Source organism: Oreochromis niloticus, linkage group LG3 (assembly GCF_001858045.2).
Source record: "Oreochromis niloticus isolate F11D_XX linkage group LG3, O_niloticus_UMD_NMBU, whole genome shotgun sequence".
Lineage (NCBI taxonomy): Eukaryota > Metazoa > Chordata > Actinopteri > Cichliformes > Cichlidae > Oreochromis > Oreochromis niloticus.
This window is the reverse complement of record NC_031967.2, coordinates 60,679,482-60,706,734: the sequence shown is the minus strand read 5'-3', so window position 1 is coordinate 60,706,734 and position 27,253 is coordinate 60,679,482. Positions and strand designations below refer to the sequence as shown.

The following is a 27,253-nucleotide window of genomic DNA, read 5'->3' as shown; positions in this document are numbered from 1 at the left end:
TTTCTCCTATGTTAAAGTATTACTCCTCAATCACAGTATTTCTGCTAAATCAAAGTACTTCTACTACATCTTAGTAATTCTGCTGAATCATAGTATTTTTGCGAAATCATGGCATTTGTGCCAAATCATGGTTTTGGGGCCAAATCATAATTTTTCTGTTATGTTAAAGTATTAAAACTAAGTGGAGGAATGTCTGTTATGTTATAGTATATATGCTGAATATAGTATATCTGACAAATCATAGTATTTACCCCAAATCATAGTATTTATGCCAAATTACAGTATTTTTGCCAAAAGGCAGAAATAGTACCCAAAAAATAGTACTTATGTGAAAACACAGTATTTCTGCTAAATCATAGTATTCCTGTCATTTGTACTGAAACATAGTATTTCGGCCCAATCATAGTATTTGTACCCAATCATAGTATTTCTGTCCAATCATAGTATTTGTACCCAATCATAGTATTTCTGCTATATCATAGTATTTGTTCCAAATCATGGGATTTTCCCAAAACATGGTATTTGTGCCAAATTATAGTATTTGTGCCCAATTAATATTTCTGTTATGTTATAGTATTACTACTAAGCCATAGCATTTCTACCAAATCATAGCATTTCTTCAAAATCATAGTATTACTGCAATTTCATAGTATTTGAGCGAAATCGTAGTATTTGTGAAAAAACAAAATCACAGTATATCTGTTATGTTATAGTATTACTACTAAGGCATAGTATTTCTGCCAATAAGAGTATTTGTATTAAATCATAGTAGTTGTGCCAAATCACAGTATTTCAGCCACATTGTGCTAGTTGTGCAAAAACATAGACTGTCTGCAAAATCATAGTATATCTATTATGTTATAGTATTACTACTAAGTCATAGACTTTCTGTTTTGTTATAGTATCTCTGCTGAATATAGTATATGTGCCAAATCATAGTATTTATAGCAAATCATAGTATTTGTGCTAACACATAGTATACTGCCACATTATAGTATTTGTGTAAAACCAGAATGTCTGCAAAATCATCATATATCTGTGATGTTATAGTATTACTACTAATGCATAGTATTTCTGCAAAATCATAGTATTTTTGCAGAAACCTTGTACTTCTGGTAAATCATAGTATTTCTACTAAATAATAGTATTTCTGCCAAATCATAGTATTTGTGCCAAAACATTGTATTTGTACGAAGTCATAGTATTTCTTCTAAATCATGGTATTTCACCCAAATCTCAGTAGTTGTGCTAAAACCCAGTATTATTGCCAAATCGTAGTATTTGTACTGAAACATAGTATTTGTGCCAATAAGAGTATTTGTACTAAATCATAGTACTTGTGCCAAATCATAGTATTTCTGCCATATTGTGCTAGTTGTGCAAAAACATAGACTGTCTGCAAAATCATAGTATATCTGTTATGTTATAGTATTACTACTAAGTCACAGTATTTCTGCCAATTCGTAGTATTTGTACTAAATCATACTACTCGTGCCAAATCATAGTATTGAAATCAAAATATAGTATTTGTACCAAAGCATTGTATTTGTACGAAGTACAGTATTTCTGCCAAATCATAGAATTACTGCAATTTCATAGTATTTTGAGGAATCCCTTTTGTTATAGTATTACTTCTAAGTCATAGTATTTCTGCTTTGTCATAGTATTTGTACTGAAACATAGTATTTCTGCCAAATCATAGTATTACTGCTATTTCATATTATTTGAGTGAAATTACAGTGTTTCTGCAAAGACATAGTATTTCTGCCAAATCATAGTATTACTGCTATTTCATAGTATTTGAGTGAAATTACAGTGTTTCTGCAAAAACATTGGTTGGTATTGGTTTTAGTTACCTTTAGCGTATGCGCTAGTTAGCAATAGCTATGGCAGCCCAGTTATTTTATTGTTTTGGGCTTGTTCCTGCTTTGTTTTTTCCCCCTGCAAATTTATGTGAATTTGTACACTGTAATATCGCTGTATTACGTAATGGCTAAGTAGGAGGCTGACTGTTACTAAGTGCATCAGTGTACATAGGTCATCTCTTGTGTTGGAGTGCCCTCTTGTGGCGCCTTTTGGGTAGTGCCTTAGTAAACGTGAACACTGCAAAGAAGTGGTATCAGACTGGTTTGTAGTGGAGGAATTTGTTGCCAGTTTCTTTCATCTTTAATCCGTATTCATGTTGTAATGTAGTAGTACCACAATATGGCAGAAACACTATGTTTTGGCACAAATACTTTGATTTGGTATACTTTAGCTTCTTCACCCCTGTAGGCAAAATTTTCATTTTTTTCACCCCTTTTCAGCACAAATTCCAGCTTTTTTGGCTGTTTTCAGAAAAACAAAACTCTTTTGAGCAGAAACTCTGCTGATTCATCTCTTTTCAGCGCAACTTATTGCTTCTTTAGCTCTTTTCTGCAGAAATTCTGCTGATTCACCTCTTTTCTGCAAAATGTTCAGCCTTTTCACCTCTTATCAGCACAAATCTCAGCTGTTTTCAGAAAAAAAACTCTTTTGAGCAGAAATTCTGCTGATTCATCTCTTTTCAGCGCAACTTATTGCTTCTTTACCTCTTTTCTGCAGAAATTCTGCTGATTCACCTCTTTTCTGCAAAATTTTCAGCCTTTTCACTTCTTCTCAGCACAGTTCTCAGCAGCTTCTGCTCATTTAGCAAAATTGTCAGTTGCTCCATCTCTTGCTTTTGTGAGAATGAGTTTGGTTCAGTGAGATGAGCAGCTACTTTGAGACCAGAAGGGCCAGGTTCAAATCCCGGTCATGACAAAAGCTGTTTTCAGTTTTCTCTTTTGTTCTGCCTCTTTTCTGCAGAAGTTCTGCTCATTCACCTCATCTCTTGTGTTGGAGTGCCCTCTTGTGGCGCCTTTTGGGTAGTGCCTTAGTAAACGTGAACACTGCAAAGAAGTGGTATCAGACTGGTTTGTAGTGGAGGAATTTGTTGCCAGTTTCTTTCATCTTTAATCCGTATTCATGTTGTAATGTAGTAACTTTTGTGGCACAAATACCACAATATGGCAGAAATACTATGTTTTGGCACAAATACTTTGATTTGGTATACTTTAGCTTCTTCACCCCTTTTCAGCAAAATTTTCATTTTTTTCACCCCTTTTCAGCACAAATTCCATTTTTTGGGGCTGTTTTCAGAAAAAAAAAACTCTTTTAAGGAGAAACTCTGCTGATTCATCTCTTTTCAGCGCAAGTTTCTGCTCCTTTGCCTCTTTTCTGCAGAAATTCTCCTGATTCACCTTTTTTCTGCAAAATTTTCAGCCTTTTCACCTCTTATCAGCACAATTCTCAGCAGCTTCTGCTAATTTCAGCAGAGTAAGTAATGACACGTCTCTGCAGTTCAAAGGTCGTGCGTTCAATCCCACCTTGGTCAACATTTTTTTCCCTACAAATTTATACACTATCACAGACCTCTAATTTATATTGCTAATTTCTTTCACTACAAATGAGTAGTGCAAAAACATACTATGTCTGTCTGCAACATCACAGTATATCTGTTACGTTATAGTATTACTACTAAATCACAGTATTTCTGCCAATTCAAGGAGGCTGACTGTTACTAAGTGCATCAGTGTACATAGGTCATCTGTTGTGTTGGAGTGCCCTCTTGTGGCGCCTTTTGGATAGTGCCTTAGTAAATGTGAACACTGCAAAGAAGTGGTATCAGACTGGTTTGTAGTGGAGGAATTTGTTGCCAGTTTCTTTCATCTTTAATCCGTATTCATGTTGTAATGTAGTAGTACCACCATATGGCAGAAACACTATGTTTTGGCACAAATACTTTGATTTTGTATACTTTAGCTTCTTCACCCCTTTTCAGCAAAATTTTCATTTTTTTCACCCCTTTTCAGCACAAATTCCAGCCTTTTTGGCTGTATTCAGAAAAAAAACCCAACTCTTTTCAGCAGAAACTCTGCTGATTCATCTCTTTTCAGCGCACGTTTTATGATTTTAGCAGCTTTTCTAATATGGACCTCAGATTCTTGTTAATGCTCCATGGCAGAAATACATACAAGTACCCACCTGATGAAGCAGACAGAGGCAGTACCTCTGATTGGTGAATTTGAGCAGAAACAGGTTGTTTTACCTCTTTTCAGCAGAAATTCTGCTGATTCACCTCTTTTCTGCAGAAGTTTGAGCAGCTTCTGCTCATTTCAGCAGAATTATGAGTCTCTCCACCTCTTCTTTGCAAGAGTGAGTTTGGCTCAGTGAGATGAGTGGCTTCCTTGAGACCAGGAGGGCCAGTTTCAAATCCTGCTCACGGCAGTATTTTTTTTTCACCACTTTTCAGCACAAGTCCCTGCTTTTTCAGGTATTTTCAGCAAAAACATCTTTTCGGCAGAATTCTGCTGAAAATTCTGCTTATTCACCTCTTCTGCAAAATTTTCAGCCTTTTCACCTCTTATTAGCACAAATCTCAGCTGTTTTCAGAAAAAACACTTTTGAGCAGAAATTCTGCTGATTCATCTCTTTTCAGTGCAACTTTCTGCTTCTTTACCTCTTTTCTGCAGAAATTCTGCTGATTCACCTCTTTTCTGCAAAATTTTCAGCCTTTTCTCCTCTTATCAGCACAATTCTCAGCAGCTTCTGCTCATTTCAGCAAAAGTGTCAGTCTCTCCACCTCTTCATTGGGAGAATGAGTTTGGCTCAGTGAGATGAGTAGCTGCCTTGAGACCAGGAGGGCCGGGTTCGAATTCTGCTCATGGCAACATAGGACGGGTTTCTTTCACCACTTTTTTAGCAAAATTTCGCCGTCTTTACCCCTTTGCAGTAGAATTTTTTGCTTTTCACCACTTTTAAGCAAAAATCTCTCCTTCTTCACTTGTTTTCAGCGGAATTTTCAGTTTCTTCACCACCATACAACTTTTTGCAACTTTTCATCTTTTTCAGCTTTTCAGCAGACAGCTTCAGCGTTAAGGCATCCACACAGCATTTTCGCAGGAAATGCAAATTTTTCTAGTTATTCTTATTATTATTATTCTCCATCTTCCGCCTAAATTTCGGCACGTATCACGCCCCGCAGTTTTGAGACAAGCTTCATATATGTTACCTCATTTTGTGCGGCCGGATCTGGAATGGTGTGCTATGACTTTTGGTGTTTATGAATTTTATAGTTTTTTAAATATTAATATTTTAGTGAAAATTTTCCCGCGCTCCTCTGCCAAACAGTTTTGACATTAGGGTTACATATGTTAGATCATTTTGTGCGGCTGGAGCTGGACTATTATGTTATGACTTTTGGTGTTTATAACTTTTATAGTTTTTTAAATATTAATATTTTAGTGCAAATTTAGGCCAATTCATCTTTTGGCGCCAAATAAACAGACTTCATTTGTGGTGTGTTGGCTCTCTCTAGTGGTATGCCGGGAGTGGTACAGCCTGTGTACCCTTATTTGGATTACCGTAATGATGACAATTTCAACGGTGCGCACAGCGTCGCTGCTTTCAGGAGCCCTTGGAATTTTTAAGGTTGCGCAAATCATTCAAAAGTTACGGTAATGCTTGGTGGAAAACTCAATATCCCACAATTCATAGCACGCCTCTACAGAGTGAACAATGGCGGCCACCACTTCGTTTTATATGTCTTTTATTCGTGTTTCTAGGTCACAAAATAAGCTTTTAAGATATTTTCAGGCGAGAATGTAGGTGTGTAAACTTCAAATATCTGCTTGTTTTATCAAGACATCCCATATTTAGCGACAGTGCTCTGACTACGTCGGTCCTGCCTGACAGCTAGCCGGCTACCTAGCTGGCTACCTAGCTAGCTGCCGCGCTTGGCTGCAAATGGATAGCGAGGGGACTCTCTCTGTCGTTTCACCTCCCTGGTCTCTCGCAAATGCTCGCATAGAATCGGAGTTACAGCTGGATGTGGAAAAAATAACTGAGTTGTTTGGTGGTGGAGCTACAACAGAGGGCAGCTACCCACCGGTGTGTGACAGAAAGGACATGCCGCCAACGAGACATATGAGGCCGGGCAGGCGATTGCTAACGCGGTGGTCAATCATGGATCAGGGAAAGCGAAGGCAGGAGCGTGAGGTGAACTGAATTTCAGGTAAGAAGTTATGAACTGCACTCTATTTGGGTCAGATATAAACCGAGTTTAGGTGTAGTTTATTTAGCAGCAGTTCTCTTATGTGTTGCTGATAGCCGGCTAGCTAGCTAGCGCCGCTAGCATAGTTAGCTCGCGCCGCTAGCAACCCTTCGTGAAAAAGCACCCAGGCTTGGCTTATATTGAGGCGGGTGAAACTCGTGTCAGCACCCGGTCGCTCTCTATTTGGGTCAGATATAAACCGAGTTTAGGTGTAGTTTATTTAGCAGCAGTTCTCTTATGTGTTGCTGATAGCCGGCTAGCTAGCTAGCGCCGCTAGCATAGTTAGCTCGCGCCGCTAGCAACCCTTCGTGAAAAAGCACCCAGGCTTGGCTTATATTGAGGCGGGTGAAACTCGTGTCAGCACCCGGTCGCTCTCTATTTGGGTCAGATATAAACCGAGTTTAGGTGTAATTTATTTTCGTTGACCTTTTACAATCGTAATGCCACGGGAGTTTATATACAGCTGTGTGCGTACTAAGTTACTGACGTTGGACTTTATTTTATTCATTAGGGTTAGTTCATAGAGTTGCCGTGCCGTACAAACGGAATCGTCCCACATTCAGAGAAAACATTATGATTTATTCTGTCGTTACGAAGCCTCCCCTGTCATTCTCTCGCGTGTTGAAACGTCAATCATGAAACTGATCAATGATCGGCTGTTCGCTCTTATTTATCGCGCTAAACAACAGCAGCACGTTTAAGCTTGATCAGCTGTTGTTAGAATTCTTTTGATTTTAATTTCTAGTATCAGCTGATGTTTGCTGGAGCATGAAGATGAAATCAGGAGATGTCCTTACTGAATCATCAGAGCTGAACTGGTGATGGAGAAACAGGTTTACACTTTAGGTGACATGAATGAGTTGAAGGGAAGTTATGAGTTGTTTCTGAGAGACAAAGACCAAGCTCCTTTTTTGTGTAGCTGACAGCTGGTAACTGTGCAGGGGCGGATCTAGCAAAGCTTTTAGGGGGGGGGGAGCTAGGGCATTAACAGAGAAAGGTGGACACAAAGATATACTTTTCTTTCTTACTCTCATATAAAATATTTAGCTTTTATTAAATAGTTATCTGAATCTCACAACCAAAGTTTGTATAATAATACACAGGATTGGCTGTAGACCATTGTTCATAATTCAGAACACTGTGTAAAAATAACAAAAAACAAAAAGTGAATGCATGTGTGAAAAGTGGTCTATAATGTAATGCTTCAAAGTGTGTTCATGCAAACATTGTCGGGTCTGCCGTGGTACAATGGGACTTCTGCTCATGAACCTGTGTGCACAGCGTCTGCAAATCTGCGCTGTACAAAGTAACTTCATCTTTACACAAAACTGTAAGCTGTCATCTGTGAAGCGTGAGCGGTGTTTGTTTTTACCATAGTTCATGGTGGAGAATGGCTGCTCTTCTGAGTTTTGCTCTCTGTAGCCGTATGAATGGCAAACTACAGTGATTAGCAGCGGCATAGGCACACATAAAATTTCTTCTGAAATTTTCGCTTTCTAGTTATTCTTATTATTATTATTCTCCATCTTCCGCCTAAATTTCGGCACGTATCACGCCCCGCAGTTTTGAGACAAGCTTCATATATGTTACCTCATTTTGTGCGGCCGGATCTGGAATGGTGTGCTATGACTTTTGGTGTTTATGAATTTTATAGTTTTTTAAATATTAATATTTTAGTGAAAATTTTCCCGCGCTCCTCTGCCAAACAGTTTTGACATTAGGGTTACATATGTTAGATCATTTTGTGCGGCTGGAGCTGGACTATTATGTTATGACTTTTGGTGTTTATAACTTTTATAGTTTTTTAAATATTAATATTTTAGTGCAAATTTAGGCCAATTCATCTTTTGGCGCCAAATAAACAGACTTCATTTGTGGTGTGTTGGCTCTCTCTAGTGGTATGCCGGGAGTGGTACAGCCTGTGTACCCTTATTTGGATTACCGTAATGATGACAATTTCAACGGTGCGCACAGCGTCGCTGCTTTCAGGAGCCCTTGGAATTTTTAAGGTTGCGCAAATCATTCAAAAGTTACGGTAATGCTTGGTGGAAAACTCAATATCCCACAATTCATAGCACGCCTCTACAGAGTGAACAATGGCGGCCACCACTTCGTTTTATATGTCTTTTATTCGTGTTTCTAGGTCACAAAATAAGCTTTTAAGATATTTCAGGCGAGAATGTAGGTGTGTAAACTTCAAATATCTGCTTGTTTTATCAAGACATCCCATATTTAGCGACAGTGCTCTGACTACGTCGGTCCTGCCTGACAGCTAGCCGGCTACCTAGCTGGCTACCTAGCTAGCTGCCGCACTTGGCTGCAAATGGATAGCGAGGGGACTCTCTCTGTCGTTTCACCTCCCTGGTCTCTCGCAAATGCTCGCATAGAATCGGAGTTACAGCTGGATGTGGAAAAAATAACTGAGTTGTTTGGTGGTGGAGCTACAACAGAGGGCAGCTACCCACCGGTGTGTGACAGAAAGGACATGCCGCCAACGAGACATATGAGGCCGGGCAGGCGATTGCTAACGCGGTGGTCAATCATGGATCAGGGAAAGCGAAGGCAGGAGCGTGAGGTGAACTGAATTTCAGGTAAGAAGTTATGAACTGCACTCTATTTGGGTCAGATATAAACCGAGTTTAGGTGTAGTTTATTTAGCAGCAGTTCTCTTATGTGTTGCTGATAGCCGGCTAGCTAGCTAGCGCCGCTAGCATAGTTAGCTCGCGCCGCTAGCAACCCTTCGTGAAAAAGCACCCAGGCTTGGCTTATATTGAGGCGGGTGAAACTCGTGTCAGCACCCGGTCGCTCTCTATTTGGGTCAGATATAAACCGAGTTTAGGTGTAGTTTATTTAGCAGCAGTTCTCTTATGTGTTGCTGATAGCCGGCTAGCTAGCTAGCGCCGCTAGCATAGTTAGCTCGCGCCGCTAGCAACCCTTCGTGAAAAAGCACCCAGGCTTGGCTTATATTGAGGCGGGTGAAACTCGTGTCAGCACCCGGTCGCTCTCTATTTGGGTCAGATATAAACCGAGTTTAGGTGTAATTTATTTTCGTTGACCTTTTACAATCGTAATGCCACGGGAGTTTATATACAGCTGTGTGCGTACTAAGTTACTGACGTTGGACTTTATTTTATTCATTAGGGTTAGTTCATAGAGTTGCCGTACAAACGGAATCGTCCCACATTCAGAGAAAACATTATGATTTATTCTGTCGTTACGAAGCCTCCCCTGTCATTCTCTCGCGTGTTGAAACGTCAATCATGAAACTGATCAATGATCGGCTGTTCGCTCTTATTTATCGCGCTAAACAACAGCAGCACGTTTAAGCTTGATCAGCTGTTGTTAGAATTCTTTTGATTTTAATTTCTAGTATCAGCTGATGTTTGCTGGAGCATGAAGATGAAATCAGGAGATGTCCTTACTGAATCATCAGAGCTGAACTGGTGATGGAGAAACAGGTTTACACTTTAGGTGACATGAATGAGTTGAAGGGAAGTTATGAGTTGTTTCTGAGAGACAAAGACCAAGCTCCTTTTTTGTGTAGCTGACAGCTGGTAACTGTGCAGGGGCGGATCTAGCAAAGCTTTTAGGGGGGGGGAAGCTAGGGCATTAACAGAGAAAGGTGGACACAAAGATATACTTTTCTTTCTTACTCTCATATAAAATATTTAGCTTTTATTAAATAGTTATCTGAATCTCACAACCAAAGTTTGTATAATAATACACAGGATTGGCTGTAGACCATTGTTCATAATTCAGAACACTGTGTAAAAATAACAAAAAACAAAAAGTGAATGCATGTGTGAAAAGTGGTCTATAATGTAATGCTTCAAAGTGTGTTCATGCAAACATTGTCGGGTCTGCCGTGGTACAATGGGACTTCTGCTCATGAACCTGTGTGCACAGCGTCTGCAAATCGGCGCTGTACAAAGTAACTTCATCTTTACACAAAACTGTAAGCTGTCATCTGTGAAGCGTGAGCGGTGTTTGTTTTTACCATAGTTCATGGTGGAGAATGGCTGCTCTTCTGAGTTTTGCTCTCTGTAGCCGTATGAATGGCAAACTACAGTGATTAGCAGCGGCATAGGCACACATAAAATTTCTTCTGAAATTTTCGCTTTCTAGTTATTATTATTCTCCATCTTCCGCCTAAATTTCGGCACGTATCACGCCCCGCAGTTTTGAGAAAAGCTTCATATATGTTACCTCATTTTGTGCGGCTGGATCTGGAATGGTGTGCTATGACTTTTGGTGTTTATGACTATTATAGTTTTTAAAATATTAATATTTTAGTGAAAATTTTCCCGCGCTCCTCTGCCAAACAGTTTTGACAATAGGGGTACATATGTTACATCATTTTGTGCGGCTGGAGCTGGGCTAGTATGGTGTGACTTTTGGTGTTCATAACTTTTATAGTTTTTGAAATATTTAGATTTTAGTGCAAATTTAGGCCAATTTCTAGGCTCCTGAGAAAGATTCTGCTTTTGGCACCATAGAAACAGACTTCATTTGTGGTGTGTTGGCTCTCTCTAGTGGTATACCGGGAGTAGTACGGCCTAAAGGGTGCCATGCTTGGTGAAAACTACATATCCCACAATTCATAGCATGCCTCTACCGAGTCAAACAATGGCGGACACCACTTCGTTTTATATGTCTTTTATTCGTGTTTCTAGGTCACAAAATACACTTTTAAGATATTTTCAGGCGAGAATGTAGGTGTGTAAACTTCAAATATCTGCTCGTTTTATCAAGACATCCCATATTAGCGACAATTCTTTTAAGTGTTGCTGATAGCCGGCTAGCTAGCTAGCGCCGCTAGCTTAGCTAGCTAGCGCCCTTCGTGAAAAACCACCCAGGCTTGGCTGATAGTGAGGTGGCTAAAATTTGTTTAATCGCCCGATCGCTCGGCAAGGGTCTGTGTCTTAGCTGGACTTATTTTTCGTTTATATGGGCCGATGATGCTGGTCGATGTGGAAAAAATAACTGAGTTGTTTGGTGGTGGAGCTACAACAGAGGGCAGCTATCCACCGGTGTGTGACAGAAAGGACATGCCGCGAACGAGACATACAAGGCGGTGAGGCTACCGCCGATCGTCTGGTGTTTGCTAACGCGGAGGTCAATCATGGATCAGGGAAAGCGAAGGCAGGAGCGTGAGGTGAACTGAATTTCAGGTAAGAAGTTATGACCTGCACTCTATTTGGGTCAGATATAAACCGAGTTTAGGTGTAGTTTATTTAGCAACAGTTCTCTTACGTGTTCCTGATAGCCGGCTGGCTAGCTAGCTAGCGCCGCTAGCTTAGCTAGCTAGCGCGGCTAGCGACCCTTCGTGAAAAACCACCCAGGCTTGGCTGATAGTGAGGTGGCTAAAATTTGTTTAATCGCCCATATCGCTCAGCAAGGGTCTGTGTCTTAGCTGGACTTATTTTCGTTTATATGGGCCGATGATGCTGGTCGATGTGGAAAAAATAACTGAGTTGTTTGGTGGTGGAGCTACAACAGAGGGCAGCTATCCACCGGTGTGTGACAGAAAGGACATGCCGCGAACGAGACATACAAGGCGGTGAGGCTACCGCCGATCGTCTGGTGTTTGCTAACGCGGAGGTCAATCATGGATCAGGGAAAGCGAAGGCAGGAGCGTGAGGTGAACTGAATTTCAGGTAAGAAGTTATGACCTGCACTGTATTTGGGTCAGATATAAACCGAGTTTAGGTGTAGTTTATTTAGCAACAGTTCTCTTACGTGTTGCTGATAGCCGGCTGGCTAGCTAGCTAGCGCCGCTAGCTTAGCTAGCTAGCGCGGCTAGCGACCCTTCGTGAATAACCACCCAGGCTTGGCTGATAGTGAGGTGGCTAAAATTTGTTTAATCGCCCATATCGCTCAGCAAGGGTCTGTGTCTTAGCTGGACTTATTTTTCGTTTATATGGGCTGATGATGCTGGTCGATGTGGAAAAAATAACTGAGTTGTTTGGTGGTGGAGCTACAACAGAGGGCAGCTATCCACCGGTGTGTGACAGAAAGGACATGCCGCGAACGAGACATACAAGGCGGTGAGGCTACCGCCGATCGTCTGGTGTTTGCTAACGCGGAGGTCAATCGTGGATCAGGGAAAGCGAAGGCAGGAGCGTGAGGTGAACTGAATTTCAGGTAAGAAGTTGTGACCTGCACTGTATTTGGGTCAGATATAAACCGAGTTTAGGTGTAGTTTATTTTCGTTGTGCTGACTTTTTCAATCACTTACAATGACTCGTACTGCGTGCTAGCTAGCACTACGGAGTTTGTATACAGCTGTGTGCGCGCTAAGTTACCGATGTTACCGATGTTGAACTTTATGACAGCCTCCCCTGTCATTCTCTCGCCTGTTGAAACTTCAGTCATGAAACTGATCAATGATCGGCTTTTCTCTCTTGTTTGTTTATCGCGCTAAACAACAGCAGCACGTTTAAGCTTGATCAGCTGTTGTTAGAATTCTTTTGATTTTAATTTCTAGTATCAGCTGATGTTTGCTGGAGCATGAAGATGAAATCAGGAGATGTCCTTACTGAATCATCAGAGCTGAACTGGTGATGGAGAAACAGGTTTACCCTTAGGTGACATGAATGAGTTGAAGGGAAGTTATGAACTGTTTCTGACAGACAAATATACACCAAGCTCCTTTTTTTGTGTAGCTGACAGCTGGTAACTGTGCAGGGGCGGATCTAGCAAAGCTTTTGCCAGGGGGCCAGGTAGGGCATTAACAGAGAAAGGTGGACACAAAGATATACTTTTCTTTCTTACTCTCATATAAAATATTTAGCTTTTATTAAATAGTTATCTGAATCTTACAACCAAAGTTTGTATAATAATACACAAGATTGGCTGTAGACCATTGTTCATCATTCAGAACACTGTGTAAAAATAACAAAAAACAAAAAGTGAATGCAAAAGTGCATAAATATTTATTTTACGTGTTTGATGTGTGTGGCGGGGCGTGGTCTGCAGTGCCGCTGCAGGGGAGGTGGACCCACCTGAGCGGCACCTGCAATCACGCCTCTCGGGCGTAGTCTGTGCTCTCTCGGCTGTTTTTGGGTGTGTGTCGGGCTGTGAGTTGAAAAGCTACAGCCGGCTGTTTGGGTACACCAACCATGTGTGAAAAGTGGTCCATAACGTAATGCTTCAAAGCGTGTTCATGCAAACATTGTCGGATCTGCCGTGGTACAATGGGACTTCTGCTCATGAACCTGTGTGCACAGCGTCTGCAAATCGGCGCTGTACGAAGTAACTTCATCTTTACACAAAACTGTAAGCTGTTATCTGTGAAGCGTGAGCGGTGTTTGTTTTTACCATAGTTCATGGTGGAGAATGGGTGCTCTTCTGAGTTTTGCTCTCTGTAGCTGTATGAATGGCAAACTACACTGAATAGCAGCGGCATAGGCACACATAAAATTTCTTCTGAAATTTTCGCTTTCTAGTTGAGTCTTACTGTTGCAGAATGTGACTAGTATATAATTATAGGGCTGGTTGCATTAAAGGAACATTGGGGGTTGATACAGTGCAGGGGCGGATCTAGAAGGGTGGCATGGGGTGGCAAGTGCCACCCTAAAATGATCCCTTGCCACCCCAGTTTTGCATATGACAGTGTTGTTTATTAAAATAAGATAGCATTAACAGTTTGAGTGTAGTTACAGTCAACAGTGAATATAAATGCTAAAACTGAATATATTGCATAGTGTTCCCCCCCTCCACCATTAACAAATGGTTCAGCCCATAGCAGGACCGGTGTTCTGGGAATCCATCCTACCTGAAAAAACATCCTACCTAATGTTTCTGCGCAGATGCGCCGCATGTGCACAACACTAACGCCGCATTAACTTCTTTTTCTCTCACCCATCCAGAATACTTCTTAAGGTTATGGTTATGGTTAGGGGTAGGGTTAGGTTTAGTCGCAAGTCACCGTGAAATTATAATACGGGTAGGACGTTTTGTCAGAGTAGGATGGTTTCGCAGAACACCGGCTTTTTTCTTGTTTTCAGTAGCAAGCAATGTTTATGATTGTGCCAGAGCACATTTTGAACAACACCATGGGAATTTTGGATTTTACACAGGTGTTTGGATGTTACACTCTGGAAATGGAAGGAAGGTGAGTGTTATTAACCCTCTGTGGTCCACGGACACGCTGCACCTCCAAATCACATGACTATGTTAAGCTGACATAGCAACAAGCTGCAGCCACACCGAGTCTCTGTTTCAGCCCACATTGAAAGTTCGGACTTCAAAGTTTTTTAATTTTAATTACAGGCCAGTAAATCCAGAGTTATGATGATATATATAAGCCATGCTTTTTTCTAAATACTGTCGTCACGTTTTTGTGTGTGTGTGTTTTAAGCGTTTTCTAAGGACAGCGCGAAAACAGTAAAGAAAGGGAAAAATGCCACCTCTTTCCTATCGGTGGAAAATGCACCATGTCGACCAATTTAAAAAAAAAGTCAACATGTGGGATTTGGTTGTTTAGGAAGAGAGAAAAGTTTTGGGAGTGACGGTAACGGCAGCGAGACAGAGCGAGCGAGAGAGAGAGTTTAGATGTGGGAGATTTGTGACGTTTAGTGTGGAGTGTATACTTAGTGTGTTGTGTTGTCTTGTGTAGTTGTTCTGTTGTGTAGTCGTTGTTTTGTCTTGTGTGTCAGTGAGGGCACTAATGAATGTCACTAAGGCACATTTGTAAACACTGTCACTAAGTAGAAAACCAGCGGAGTGATACACCTCCTGTTGTCAGGCCTGCAGGTTTATCCCTGTGCTGTTCTGTCTTTTGGTGGACAAACTTTTTTTTTTTTTACTGGCACACATCATTTGTGGGGCATCTTATTGCGAAACCTGATTGTTCTCTCATTTTAGTTTTAGTAATATTTTTAAATGGTTGTAGAAAATGAAAAAAAAAAAACCGGCAGGTGTATTGGCTGCATTTTTAGATAAATAGTTGTATATGTTTACAAAATGTACATTTTATATTTGCATTTCAAGTTATAAAAATTTACTCAACATGTCTGTGGGTTTTTTTTACAGTAAAAAGATACTACTAGGATTTTAAGTTCTTTGTGTGATTTCAGATCAGTAATAGTACTATTAATAGTAATAGTAGTACTAATGCAGTATGTCAGTGAAAAAAACAACTAAATTCAGTTGAGCTGAAAAGAATGATACCAAACAAGGCAAGGGGAAAAAAATAAAATGAAACAATCTGAGGGTGAAATACAAATGTAAACTCAAAAGGAGTCAAAAATGGCCGGTTGTATTTCAGACCTCAGTGGGTTAATCCAACAAATCATGAAAAATTAGGTTTAAATTTTTGTTCATGACAGTGCAGATTTCTGACATTTTGTGTAATTTAAGCTGTAACAATGTGATTGTTTTCCAACAAAAAACAGTGAAACTTAAGTTAGACTTGTGTTTGTAAATGAACCGCCCCATGTTGTGTAGCTTTCTGGATTTTATACTTATTGGGCTACATATTTATTTATTATACAGGCTATACCGTACATAATATCAAAACTCACATGTTTTATGTAACTAAAGTGTGTAATTATGTGGGCTACAGACAATAACTAAGTTATAGACTATATTTATATGAAAAACGTGTATACTTAATGCATTTGAATCATTTTAACCATATGTAACCACCTGCATGTGTGTTTGGGGGGAAAAAATGACTTTGATTTTGCCACCCTATTTGATTTCTTTGCCACCCTCATGCCACCCTAAGAAAATTTCTCTAGATCCGCCCCTGTACAGTGCTAGTGTGGCTAGGTGTGAATATGTGTTTTTTAGAAGTAACACAAGAAAAGTTTATTTCTAAAGGGACACCTGTTATTTGTGGTACTCTGTTTAAAAAACTATTAGCCTCTGTGTGTTTCAGAGCACAAAAGAAAAGTGAAATACCCCTAAACTAGCTAAATTAAATCATCTATGTCTAAATAACAGAGCGCTGAGACCTATACAGTCCTTAAAAACAGTTTAATTAAAACACATAATGGTTTCATTAAATAAAACGCTATTAAACACCTGTGAACTCACATTGGTGGGGACATGTCCCTTCTGTCCATGCCAAATTTACGCCCTTGCTGTCAGGGATCAACTTTCAGTGACTATTGAAGCATGAACTTAACTCTGAATGTTTCAGGACCGTGTTGAATCTATTCCATGAAGAATTAAGACAGTTTTGAAGGAAAACGTACGTCCAAGGTGTATCTAATAAAGTGGCCAGTTAGTGAATGCGCTGCACATCACTGACATCACTCATTAAGAGATAACAGCCAGTAGGTGGCAGCAGAGGAGCGTCAGTTTGCCCAACACAGATGGTTTTCATCTGACCTTAAAGGTCACAGGAGGACCAAAACTGTAGATACGAGGTTAGAAGTGAAAACAAACTCCAAAATCACTGCCGTGAATCTAATATAATCTATTAATATTAAAAAAAGATCATGAACACTGATATATCTGAGATCATGAACACTGAGGTTTAGTGGAGCTTTAACAAAACTGTTTGTGATGCAGTTGGTAAAACATTTCACTGACATCACTTTAACATGAGATTTGAAGCAAGGACGTCTCATTTTGACTCCTGTCTCTTCCTCACCTCGTCGTATGTGGTGGGACACGAGGAGAAGGGTGGAATAAATAAACAGCATGAAGCCTTTTGATAAATACTTGTCATATTCAGAGCCATAACATTGATCTTTTATTTATTTTCATTCATTCAGAATATATATGACCTCATTTCACTGTGAGTCATTCTGGGACAGAGGTGAGAGTTCATGTGGATACAGCTGATTGTCCACAACACAGACTTCATTTTGTTTGATATAAATCTAATAAAAATGTACAAATAACAATAAACTTTGTTAAAATCAGTTTAAGATTCCCAGAGAAATATTTAGTCTCCATCCACAGATTTGATTCTTCAGCTACAACCAAGTGCTGTCTGTCTAACTGACACACAGAGGCTGATGTGAAGAAGTCATTCAAGCACATTAAGCCCAACTGTTACCCAGTGTAAAGGCCCCATGTTGTTGTTGCACACAGGTTAACACTGTGAGACATTTATAAGTATATAAGAAACATTTAACTGTTCTGAAAATGTTAATTTAATCTTTGTTGTCAGAGAGGAGATCTCTGAGATGCTGGTTTGAAAGCTCCTTCAAGGATAGGGTCTCCTGTCAGAGAGTTTGTCCCAGATTCATTTTAACTGGGGGAACAAAACTCCAGTAGCACACTCTGACTTTATTTATTCCCTTTATTCAACCTGTTTAAATTCTGTGCTATTGTTATCAAAAAAGCCATTATACTCTATTATATTCCAACACACATGTTTACCATGTTGTTGACATCAGGGTGTCATAATGTGGCTCTAATCTAAGCACAGAGTGGGTGTGTCTCGTAGATAGTTTGATGCTGGTTGGAGGTGACACCACAGAACAAGACAAAAGGAAGTTATGCATGAATTTAACTGAGAAAAGAGATTGTGGCAAAATATTTAAAATATGTTGGTGTAACTCTTGGAGCTCCGTCAGTCTGATTCAAATCATTTTGTGTTTTCTTAGCAAAGAGGAAGTTTGTTGTTGTGGAAAGCAGCTTCCTGATTCAGCTGTGGTTTGCCGATAAACCACAAACTCTCGGAGAACAAATGACTCAGTGCTTTCTTAACAAATACAACATTTGTGGTCCTGGGTAGAACACATGTTTCCAGTCAGTATGTGAGACCGTCAAACCACAAACTGATCATGATATTTGAAGTTCTCTGTTTTGTTTTATGTGCTGTTTAACAGGGACGCCCCCGAGAAAATCTCAGTGAGAAATAAGACATTTGTGACTGCTCCACATCAGGACCTGCCCAACATGAGACACTTTCAAAACATGTTTGAAAACCAAATTCTATTCTTCAGTTTTTAAATCAGAATAAGTTCTTACTACTTTTGTCTTATTTCATACTCAGATGTTCTCATTTTATGCTTCTTTTCTTACATTTTTACCTGTCTTCAAATGTTTTAAACTGTTTTGATTATTTCAAATGTACAGCGCTTTGGTCAAGAGTTGTTGTTTTAAATGTGCTGTTTAAATAAATTACATTTTGACTTTCTACAATTAAATAACAAAACTTACATTAAAAAGTAAGTAAAGATGCAACATGACACTACACACACACCTGAGGCCCCTTTTGGCCCATAATCATGTAAAATAATAATAATACTACTACTACTACTACTACTACTACTAATAATAATAACAATAACAGAGTCAGTAGTTTAATTCCCTACTCATAGGCCTGCATAGTGATGAATCCTTGAGCTTCCCCTGATGCATCTATTGGAGTGTGAGTGTGTAAAATGTAAAGCAAGGCAGTCAGGTATGGGATGATGCTTTCAAGTGTGTGTGTGAGAGTGGGTGAATAAGCAAACTGACTATGAGTGCTCAGTAAGAGTACTCCTTTCCCTCCCCTATAGTGACGAGCTCTGGGTAGTGACCAAGGATGATACAAGCAACAGCACTCAGTTTCTTTATGGGCTGATTCTTTTTCCGAGATGGGGTGAAGATCTCGGTCATTCAGAGGGACTAATGATGAGGGCTTTCCTACTGAGCATTCATAGAGCTTTCAAATACTCTTTTAAATGTCCAGAACAACTCCTGTCCTACCAGGAGGAGGCCCTGGGGAGACTCGGGACATGTTGGAGGCATTTTATCTCTTGTCTGGTACAAGAACACCTCTGTGCTCTCCCTGATAAGGTGGCAGAGTCTGGCTTCTTTGCTATGACTGCTAGCCCCATGAACCAAACCCTGGAACCATGGAGTCAGGCATCCTGATATATATTTTCTTTTTCCCATCCAGAAATAAAAAGAAAACTAAAATAAAATGGATGCATAGATGCAAATCTCATCAAGTGAACCTGTAAATAAATAATGCAGTAATAATCTGGGTAGTTATTTTAAAGTCTGTCCAAACGAAAAGGGAGAGAGCCGTAACTCTGAGATAGCAAACACCACAGTTGAGCTCTACATCCTGTGGTTCAACAGGAATCAGTGGTTTCTGTTGTACCTCATCATGATGATCAGTCCTGCAGGCCGCGTTACTTTCTCTGTATTCTGTCTCCTCTTCTAGAAATAAATACAGCTGGACAGAACATCACTCTGATGTGCTTCACATAAACACATCCCAGTTTCAGAGTGGAGCAGAGCAGTGACCTGTTACAACACCGGGATGAGCAGCATCTTTTAAGAACCGGACAAATCGTCACTTTGTGGTGCGATTTGTGTCGTGCTTGCTTTTGTGATCTTGTGAACTGAAAAAGAAGAATTCCCACTTCCTCCTCATCATGTTCAGAGTTAGTGGGTTTATTCAGGCTGTTTTTCCAATTCTGCCCCATTTGAAAGATCAAAGTCAACAAATCAGCAAATACATCAAACTGCAGTTAACATGCAGTCACATCTATAAACATCACATGAAGCCAGAACATTATGCAGACGTTAAATTAGCTAAAATATTTTATTTTTTCAGTTCCCAAACATTTTAATGATAAAACATCTGAACATCAAAACATCTGGAATAATAATTTGAACCTCAACAGCAAAACAAATATTTACCATCCTACAGACACGTGTTTGTATGTTTGTGCTGTTTCTCTGCTCTGTTTAAATGTGCTGGTGGAACAATCGCAGTAATTATCACAAATTATTAACAATAGTCATTACATTCACATTCAGCCACAGAAGAAACAAGAAGGCTGCAATCGTCATAAAACATTCAAAAAGTCTCAGTAAGAAACATGATTTGTGTTGCTGTTAGCTTAAAGGAACAAAGTCTGCAGGTTTTAAATGCAAAACTCCAGCAGAAATCACATCTGTGGTCTGAAGTCAACAGTGATGGGCCATCAAAGTCTAAGCACCAAATACTTCAAATTAAATTCTGTACTTCAATGAATCATTTTCAATTTCAATTCCTTCTTAAGAGCTCTACTCATTGAAATAACCTGCCCACAATCAGAATCAGGAAAGATCTGATCTGGATCTAATCCTGCAGTCATGCTGACTTATAGTAAAACTCTGACAGTGACTCTTCAGCTTCACAAAAGGCGAGAACACTTTGCTTTCATTTTATATTCAAGACAAACTGAAGAGCTGCAACAACCAGAATAGAGGATAAAGACAAATTTCAAAATGTCATTCATTCAATAATCACAGTTAAAGATTATTCAGTAAAGACGCACCAGAGTTCTGTGCAATTCGATCTGTGGAGGAGGTAGAGTGGGTTTTGTGCAAATTGAAATGTTGGTGGTTTGACTTCTGGCCTCTGGAGTGTCAGATACAGAAGCCTGATTTGCCCTGATGCATCGATCTGAGTGTGAGAATGTGTGAGGCTAAATAAGTAACGGCTCATGTAAGACTTGATGTTGTATGAGGCTGCTGTTTGCATCATCTCAGTGACACTATGGTTTCAGAACAGCTGGCAGCTGGTTCATCAGAAGGAAGATCCTTGGATAATGTTCTTTTTTGCAGTTTTGCAACAACAAAAAAAGCTGCAATGAATACAGGAAGTAACAAAAAAGAAGCTATCAGCCCATAACGTCCTCTACTGACTCCATCCTTCTTCCCTCCATCCTCCTTCCCACCAGCCTCCTTCCCTCCAGCCTCCTTCCCTCCAGCCTCCTTCCCTCCATCCTCTGTGTGTCCTCCTGTCTGACCTGCAGGTGAGAAACAGGTGTGAGGTGTCAGCTGTCAGGTAGGTGATGAGTGAAGAACAGAACAGAATCCATTTCCTCTTCAAACTGCTGTCAGACATTATCTACTGCACTCTGATCACATCACTCAGACCAGCTGCTTTCTACAAAGTCTCATCAACAACATCTTTAGAAACAAACATCAACAACCAGGAAGCAGCTTCACCTCTGATCACACACACACTCAACTCTACTCACTCACCTGGAGGAACAGCAACACTCAGGAAGATGGTCTTGATGAGCCTCATAGGTTCTCTGACTCTTTGGACAACACGACACTCATATGTTCCAGTGTCATTAATCGTCACATTCTTCAGAATCAAAGACACGTCTCCATCCTTCATCTGTCTGTCCTGCAGATCCACCCGGTTCTTAAAATATGGATGCTGGTTGTCTGGAACAGACTGCTCATCTCGATACAAAAGCAAATATTCTGACTCCAGGTCAGCTCTGCTCCACTCTACAACTATGATGTTGTTGTTGGAAGCTCGACATGTCAGAGTGACGTTCTGTCCAGACTCAGCTGTGATATTTTTCTGGTCTAAAAGAGAAAACAGAGCAGACAGGTTCGAAGTCAAAGTGTTTTAGATCAACCAAATTATATCATTAGAAAAACATGAATCTGAGAAGCTTTGTCGGATTCATTTCCAGATTTCTACCATGCCAATTAAAAAACCTTCATTTTGTTTTTGTTTTTATTTTCTTTTTGTTTTGAGTTATCAGAGATGGACTTCCATCCCTTCTTCTGATTATTGTTATGCTGCACATCCCAAATGTAAAAAGAGGTGACCAGAAATTCAAAATTATATTTAGGTGACTCTTCCGATATTTTATCAAGCAACAGACGTGAACACACACAGCAGTTTACCAAGACCATCACACAGATCAGGACGTTATTTGTAAAGTATATCCCTCATCAATGATATCAACTCATCTTGAGCCACAGACGACTTTATTGTCACAAGGTAGAAGCCAACAATCTATTGGTATTCAATCAACAGATCAAATCTATTGATTTAAATAGTAAATCAAATGTATTTATCCAGTTAAAAAGTCTCATTGTCATAAAAATTTTTGCTTTTTTAAAGAGTAATCTAACCAAGAGGCCAGCAAAAAATGCATAAACCACGGGGAGTCAGACTCCACTACTTTCTTGCCAACTGCAACTTTTAACCAAAATGCACTGCTTACACATTTGATTCGCGAGAGAAAATAAACCCCTGATAAAACACCCGCAGTGTCACGCAAAGTGGGACATTTGTTAGGGAGAAACTGATGAATGACAAGAAATGTAGCAACTTCTCACTTCTAAAGTGTCTTTCCCTCCAGCTATGGATAGACAAGCAGGAAGATAAACGTCAAAACGTTTTTACTGAAAGATTTTATTTCAGGCACGATGAGTGGTAAAACTCATCGTGACTGAAATAAAATCTAAAATAATATAAAAATATAAAAATGTTTTAATGGTACTGTTAGATCGCAGCATTCTGGTCTAAGTGGATGTTAGTAAATAGTAAATATCGCGGGTCATATTTGTCAAGCCCCACTCCCCAGCTGTTAAACTGAGACTGCAGCACCCGAGGCGAACAACTTTAAATCAAAACGCGGCACATGTTTTTTATATTTGATACGCCAGAGAGAGAAAAAACGAATAAAATACTCCAGTGTCACGCAAAAATGTTACAGATAAACGAATGAATAAGAAAAAGAAATAGCAACATCTCACCTCTAAGAGTGTCTTTCCCTCCAGCTATGGATAAGACAAGCAGGAAGATAAACGTCAAAACGTGTTTACCACTCATCGTGCCTGAAATAAAATCTTTCTGAAGCTTAAACATGTTCAGTGCCGCTGCAGGTGGATCAACGCATGCCTGACTTTATGTTGTTGAATAAGCCCCTCCTTTCACCTAGAGAGACTCAAAGCTCCAACCAAAGGGAGTGGGCTGTGTCAGCTGACAGTCAAACATATGTGATCAGGACTTTAGTTTCACTTTTCACTGAAATGTGTTCCTTTATGTTTTTGAACACAACAAGTAACTGCTGGCACAAAGTTTTTTTTTTTACTGGTGACACAAGATACTCATATGCCTGCTCATAATTTATCTAGCAAACGTCTTTTAGATATATTGGTAAATGGTAAATGGTAAATGGCCTGTATTTATATAGCGCCTTTACTAGTACCTAAGGACCCCAAAGCGCTTTACATATCCAGTCATCCACCCATATTCACACACTGGTGATGGTAAGCTACATTGTAGCCACAGCCACCCTGGGGCGCACTGACAGAGGCGAGGCTGCCGGACACTGGCGCCACCGGGCCCTCTAACCACCACCAGTAGGCAACGGGTGAAGTGTCTTGCCCAAGGACACAACGGCCGAGACTGTCCGGGGCTCGAACCGGCAACCTTCCGATTACAAGGCGAACTCCCAACTCTTGAGCCACAATCGCCCCAATATTGTTCTGTTACGCACAGTTAGAGCATACGGGTTATATTATCGGCACTTGGCCAGTGTTGTGACAGATCAATCAGACTACGCTGGGACAGATTTATATTTAAGATGATTTTAGTGGTTTACTAACAGTTTACGTCGGGGTATACTTTAACTGCTCAAGGATTAACTTAATAAATAGAGTTAACATTATTAATATGTTAAATCTAGTAAACAAGAAATGACTCTGTGGCATATTTTATTTATTGTATAATTTATTTGTAAGAAGGCACAACAAACAAACTGCTGCAGAGATCGTGTCTGATGTTTTGAAACCGAGCTCAGCTACGATTGGACACGAGATTGAAGGACAAGCATACAAAGGGTATTATCAAGAAGTTAGTCCCCAAAATAAATAGCGAGGTTGTCATTATTATCCTCTGCATGTTTCACTTCCATGTTCCACTTTCACTTCCTCTATTCCGCTGTTCTTGGATTTGGAACGAGTAATAGATGTCACTGTAATTCTTACGTTTTCCAAGTGAGAGCAGCATCATAAACCACATGTGGACAAAAAATTTAGTGGCGTAAATTATTTGTCCACATGTGGTTTATGATGCTGCTTTCAGTGTAAAAACCTAAGAATTGCAGTTTTTTCTGATGGCTTAAGCACATTTTTTGTAACGGTGGCCCTGAGAGGCCAAATGGACTGCAAGTTCAGAAAACACCTGCAAAAAGTAAAAAACGCTGCACTACAACTTCAGAAAACACCTGCAAAAGAGACAATAACCCGATGGACCAATTGCACGAACCAAAACATGCTAACAAGTGCGCTGGGACTGGGAGAAACTTCAAAGAAGTGGAGGAGAGGTAAATGTATTGTAAACTCATGATTCTAATAATAATACAGATATGTTTGCAGTGTTTGGGAGTAACGAAATACATGTAATACTTTCACGTATTTAAAATACAAAATATGAGTGTGTTTAAAATACAAAACTATTGACTACACTACACACTAACTACACAAGATTTGCGCTAAACGTCACAAATCTCTCACATCTCAAAACACCGCCGTCACTCCTAAAACTTCCCTCCGTTTCTTAACAACAGATGATCATGTTGCCATATCATTTTTGATTGGTCGACATGGTACATTTTTCCACCAATAGGAAAGGGTGGGGTTCTTTTGGTTTTGTTTTTGCTCACAGGCGGAGAGCGCAACACAATTTAAAAACTGGTATAAAGTCCACACTTTTTCCGTCAATTGTTCCGTCTGTCCTGCTCACATCTCCAATGGTTGTACACTTTGTCATTAACGTGGCTTCACTCCACATCAGCCGTTTTGCTAGCTAAAACACCGGTGTCGGCACATAAGGACGCTGTCATAGGCCGTTTCTCAATTCTCAAGTACGCGAGTCCGTACTCGCGTTCTCGGTGAGTACGTACTCACCGAGAACACAGGGGTCTTGCGAAATGCATTCTGGGATATTTAGCTGTCCCAAGTCTACACCGATGCATGCTCGATAAAACGGGCGGAGCGAGAACACACCCGGGACTTTTTCGCGTTCTCGGCTTGATGCGTACTTCGAATTGGAACAGTACTTGGTCTCCGACTGATGACGTATCACGAGTACACGAGAACGCAAGTACACACAAGTACGCATATTGAGAAACGGCCATAGCCTGTCAGCGACGTTGATTAGCTGCGTATATACGAATGTGAATCGCATCATTGGCTGGACTATGGGATAAGGTGGCATCGTTCTAATACAATATGGGAGCAGCCAGTCACTTACTGACTAACACTGCAAAACATAATTGTTAAAGTATTAATTTTAATTTCAATTCAGGTTAGATTTTTTTTGTGCGCAACGCAGATTTTCTGTGCGCAGAGACCGTGCCAGCAGTGCGCAATTGCGCACGTGCACAGCTTAGAGGGAACATTGGTCAGTGGGGCAGCAGCCTAAACACAGACCAGACCTCCCTCTCCCAGGCCGCCTCCTCCAGCCTTTCCAAGGGAACAGGTGTTCCCAGCCAGCTGAGACATGTAATCTCTCCAGCGTGTCCTGGTTCTGCTCTGGGGACTCCTCCTCTTTCTCCATCAGGGTTCAGAGTGAGCGCAGCAGTATTTAGATTTCACTCCGAGCCAGGTTGTGGTTAAAACATATCAGAAACAATGCTGCTTGTCTCTGCAGTTGCTGTTTGATCTGATACTTGTCATGTACTGTTCATGCAGCAGCAGAAAATGTGTCCAAAGTTCAATATTTATGTGACCCAAACACAGAAAGTTATAACTGTGATGCGTTCACTGACATGTCCTCGTTCATTCACTTTGCTGTATATAAACAGAAAAGAGAGGCTGTGCTCACCAGTTGTCCACCAGTCCAACAACTGGAATCCAGCTGCTGTTCTCTAACTGGTTCTCACATTCACTGTAAACACACTGGTTTAGATTCTGTTTGATCTCCTCACAAAGGAAACCTCACACAACCACTGAGGGCCAGAAAGTTCAAATGGAGAGATATTTTTCTTTCTTTAATAAAGAAGCAGAAGAAGAAGATGGTGCCATTAAAATTTAACTTATATTTCATACTTTCAGAATAAAAACATGACCAAGACATATTTTATACATAAACAATAATAATGTTATGTAACTAAAATGTAGATGTTATTTTAATGTGTTCATTCACATTTTGGAGGAGAATGTTATATATATATATATATATATATATATATATACATATACATATATATATGGAACATGGAACGCCATAACCAAGTGGCCGGCATAGTGTACAGGAACATCTGTGCCGAGTATAACCTGGAAGTCCCAAGGTCAAAATGGGAGATGCCCCCAAGGGTGATGGAGAATGACCGAGCTAAGATCCTGTGGGACTTCCAGATGCAGACGGACAAAATGGTGGTGGCTAACCAACCGGACATAGTGGTGGTAGACAAACAGAAGAAGACGGCCGTAGTGATCGATGTAGCGGTTCCGAATGACAGCAATATCAGGAAGAAGGAACACGAGAAGCTGGAGAAATACCAAGGGCTCAGAGAAGAGCTCGAGAGGATGTGGAGGGTGAAGGTAACGGTGGTCCCGTGGTAATCGGAGCACTAGGTGCGGTGACTCCCAAGCTAGGCGAGTGGCTCCAGCAGATCCCGGGAACAACATCGGAGATCTCTGTCCAGAAGAGCGCAGTCCTGGGAACAGCTAAGATACTGCGCAGGACCCTCTACCAGGCCTCTGGTAGAGGACCCGAGCTTGAAGGATAAACCGCCCGTAGGGGCGTGCTGGGTGTTTATAAACTGAATTGAATTGAATTGAATTGAATACTGGCACTAAAAAACCATGGTGTGTTTCTGCCCTCTACTGGCACTAATGTGCAACAGCGGGTCCTCCAACTGAGTGCACCACTGAAACTTTAATGTCTCCACTTTATGACGGAGCAGCAGCTGTTTTGTATCTGAGGAAACTTAACAGGAAATTCATAAAATGTCTCCTGTAAATACTTTTTTAGCAGGTTTGTTCACGCCTGGTCTTCACAGTCTCACATCCAGGTACTAACCAGGTCCAACTTGCTCAGTTTCTGACATCACTCAGGATCAGAAGTGCTCAGCTCTCTAAAACAGTCCTGACCTGCATCTGAGCCTGTGATAAGCAGCTGCTGGTTAACCAACCAGAGAAAGTGGAGTTTAACAAGGAGGAGGACAAAGACACACCAGGGGCTGAAGGCACAGTTGTTATGCGAGGATAATGTCCAAAGTGGACAGCGTTTTTTTCCCATGAAGACACGACATTCATATGTTCCGCTATCAGCAGTCCTCACATTGTTCAGAATCAAAGACACGTCTCCATCCTTCATCTGTCTGTCCTGCAGATCCACTCAGTTCTTAAAAGATAGATGCTGGTGATCTGGAACAGACTGCTCATCCAGGTAAAAAAGCACATATTCTGACTCCAGGTCAG

The 27,253-nt window shown here is 40.5% G+C and overlaps 1 protein-coding gene across 1 annotated transcript; it reads right to left on the bottom strand.

Moving 5' to 3' along the window:
• Window positions 1–20,994: 20,994 nt before the first annotated feature.
• Window positions 20,995–22,668, bottom strand: LOC112846318 (butyrophilin-like protein 8). The gene is made up of 2 exons (XM_025905836.1): window positions 22,577–22,668; window positions 20,995–21,391 (listed from the first exon to the last, which is right to left on the bottom strand). Exons 1-2 carry the CDS (start codon window positions 22,650–22,652, stop codon window positions 21,045–21,047), a joined length of 423 nt encoding a protein of 140 aa, XP_025761621.1. The 5' UTR covers window positions 22,653–22,668; the 3' UTR covers window positions 20,995–21,044.
• Window positions 22,669–27,253: the final 4,585 nt, after the last annotated feature.

Bases quoted from the DNA above. Each gene is read 5' to 3' on its own strand.
- LOC112846318 (XM_025905836.1), bottom strand. From the start codon at position 22,652: ATGAGTGGTAAACACGTTTTGACGTTTATCTTCCTGCTTGTCTTATCC. The intron at 21,392-22,576 runs GTGAGATGTTGC...TTTCTCTTTTAG, and splicing joins AGGGAAAGACACTCTTAGAG to ACCAGAAAAATATCACAGCT.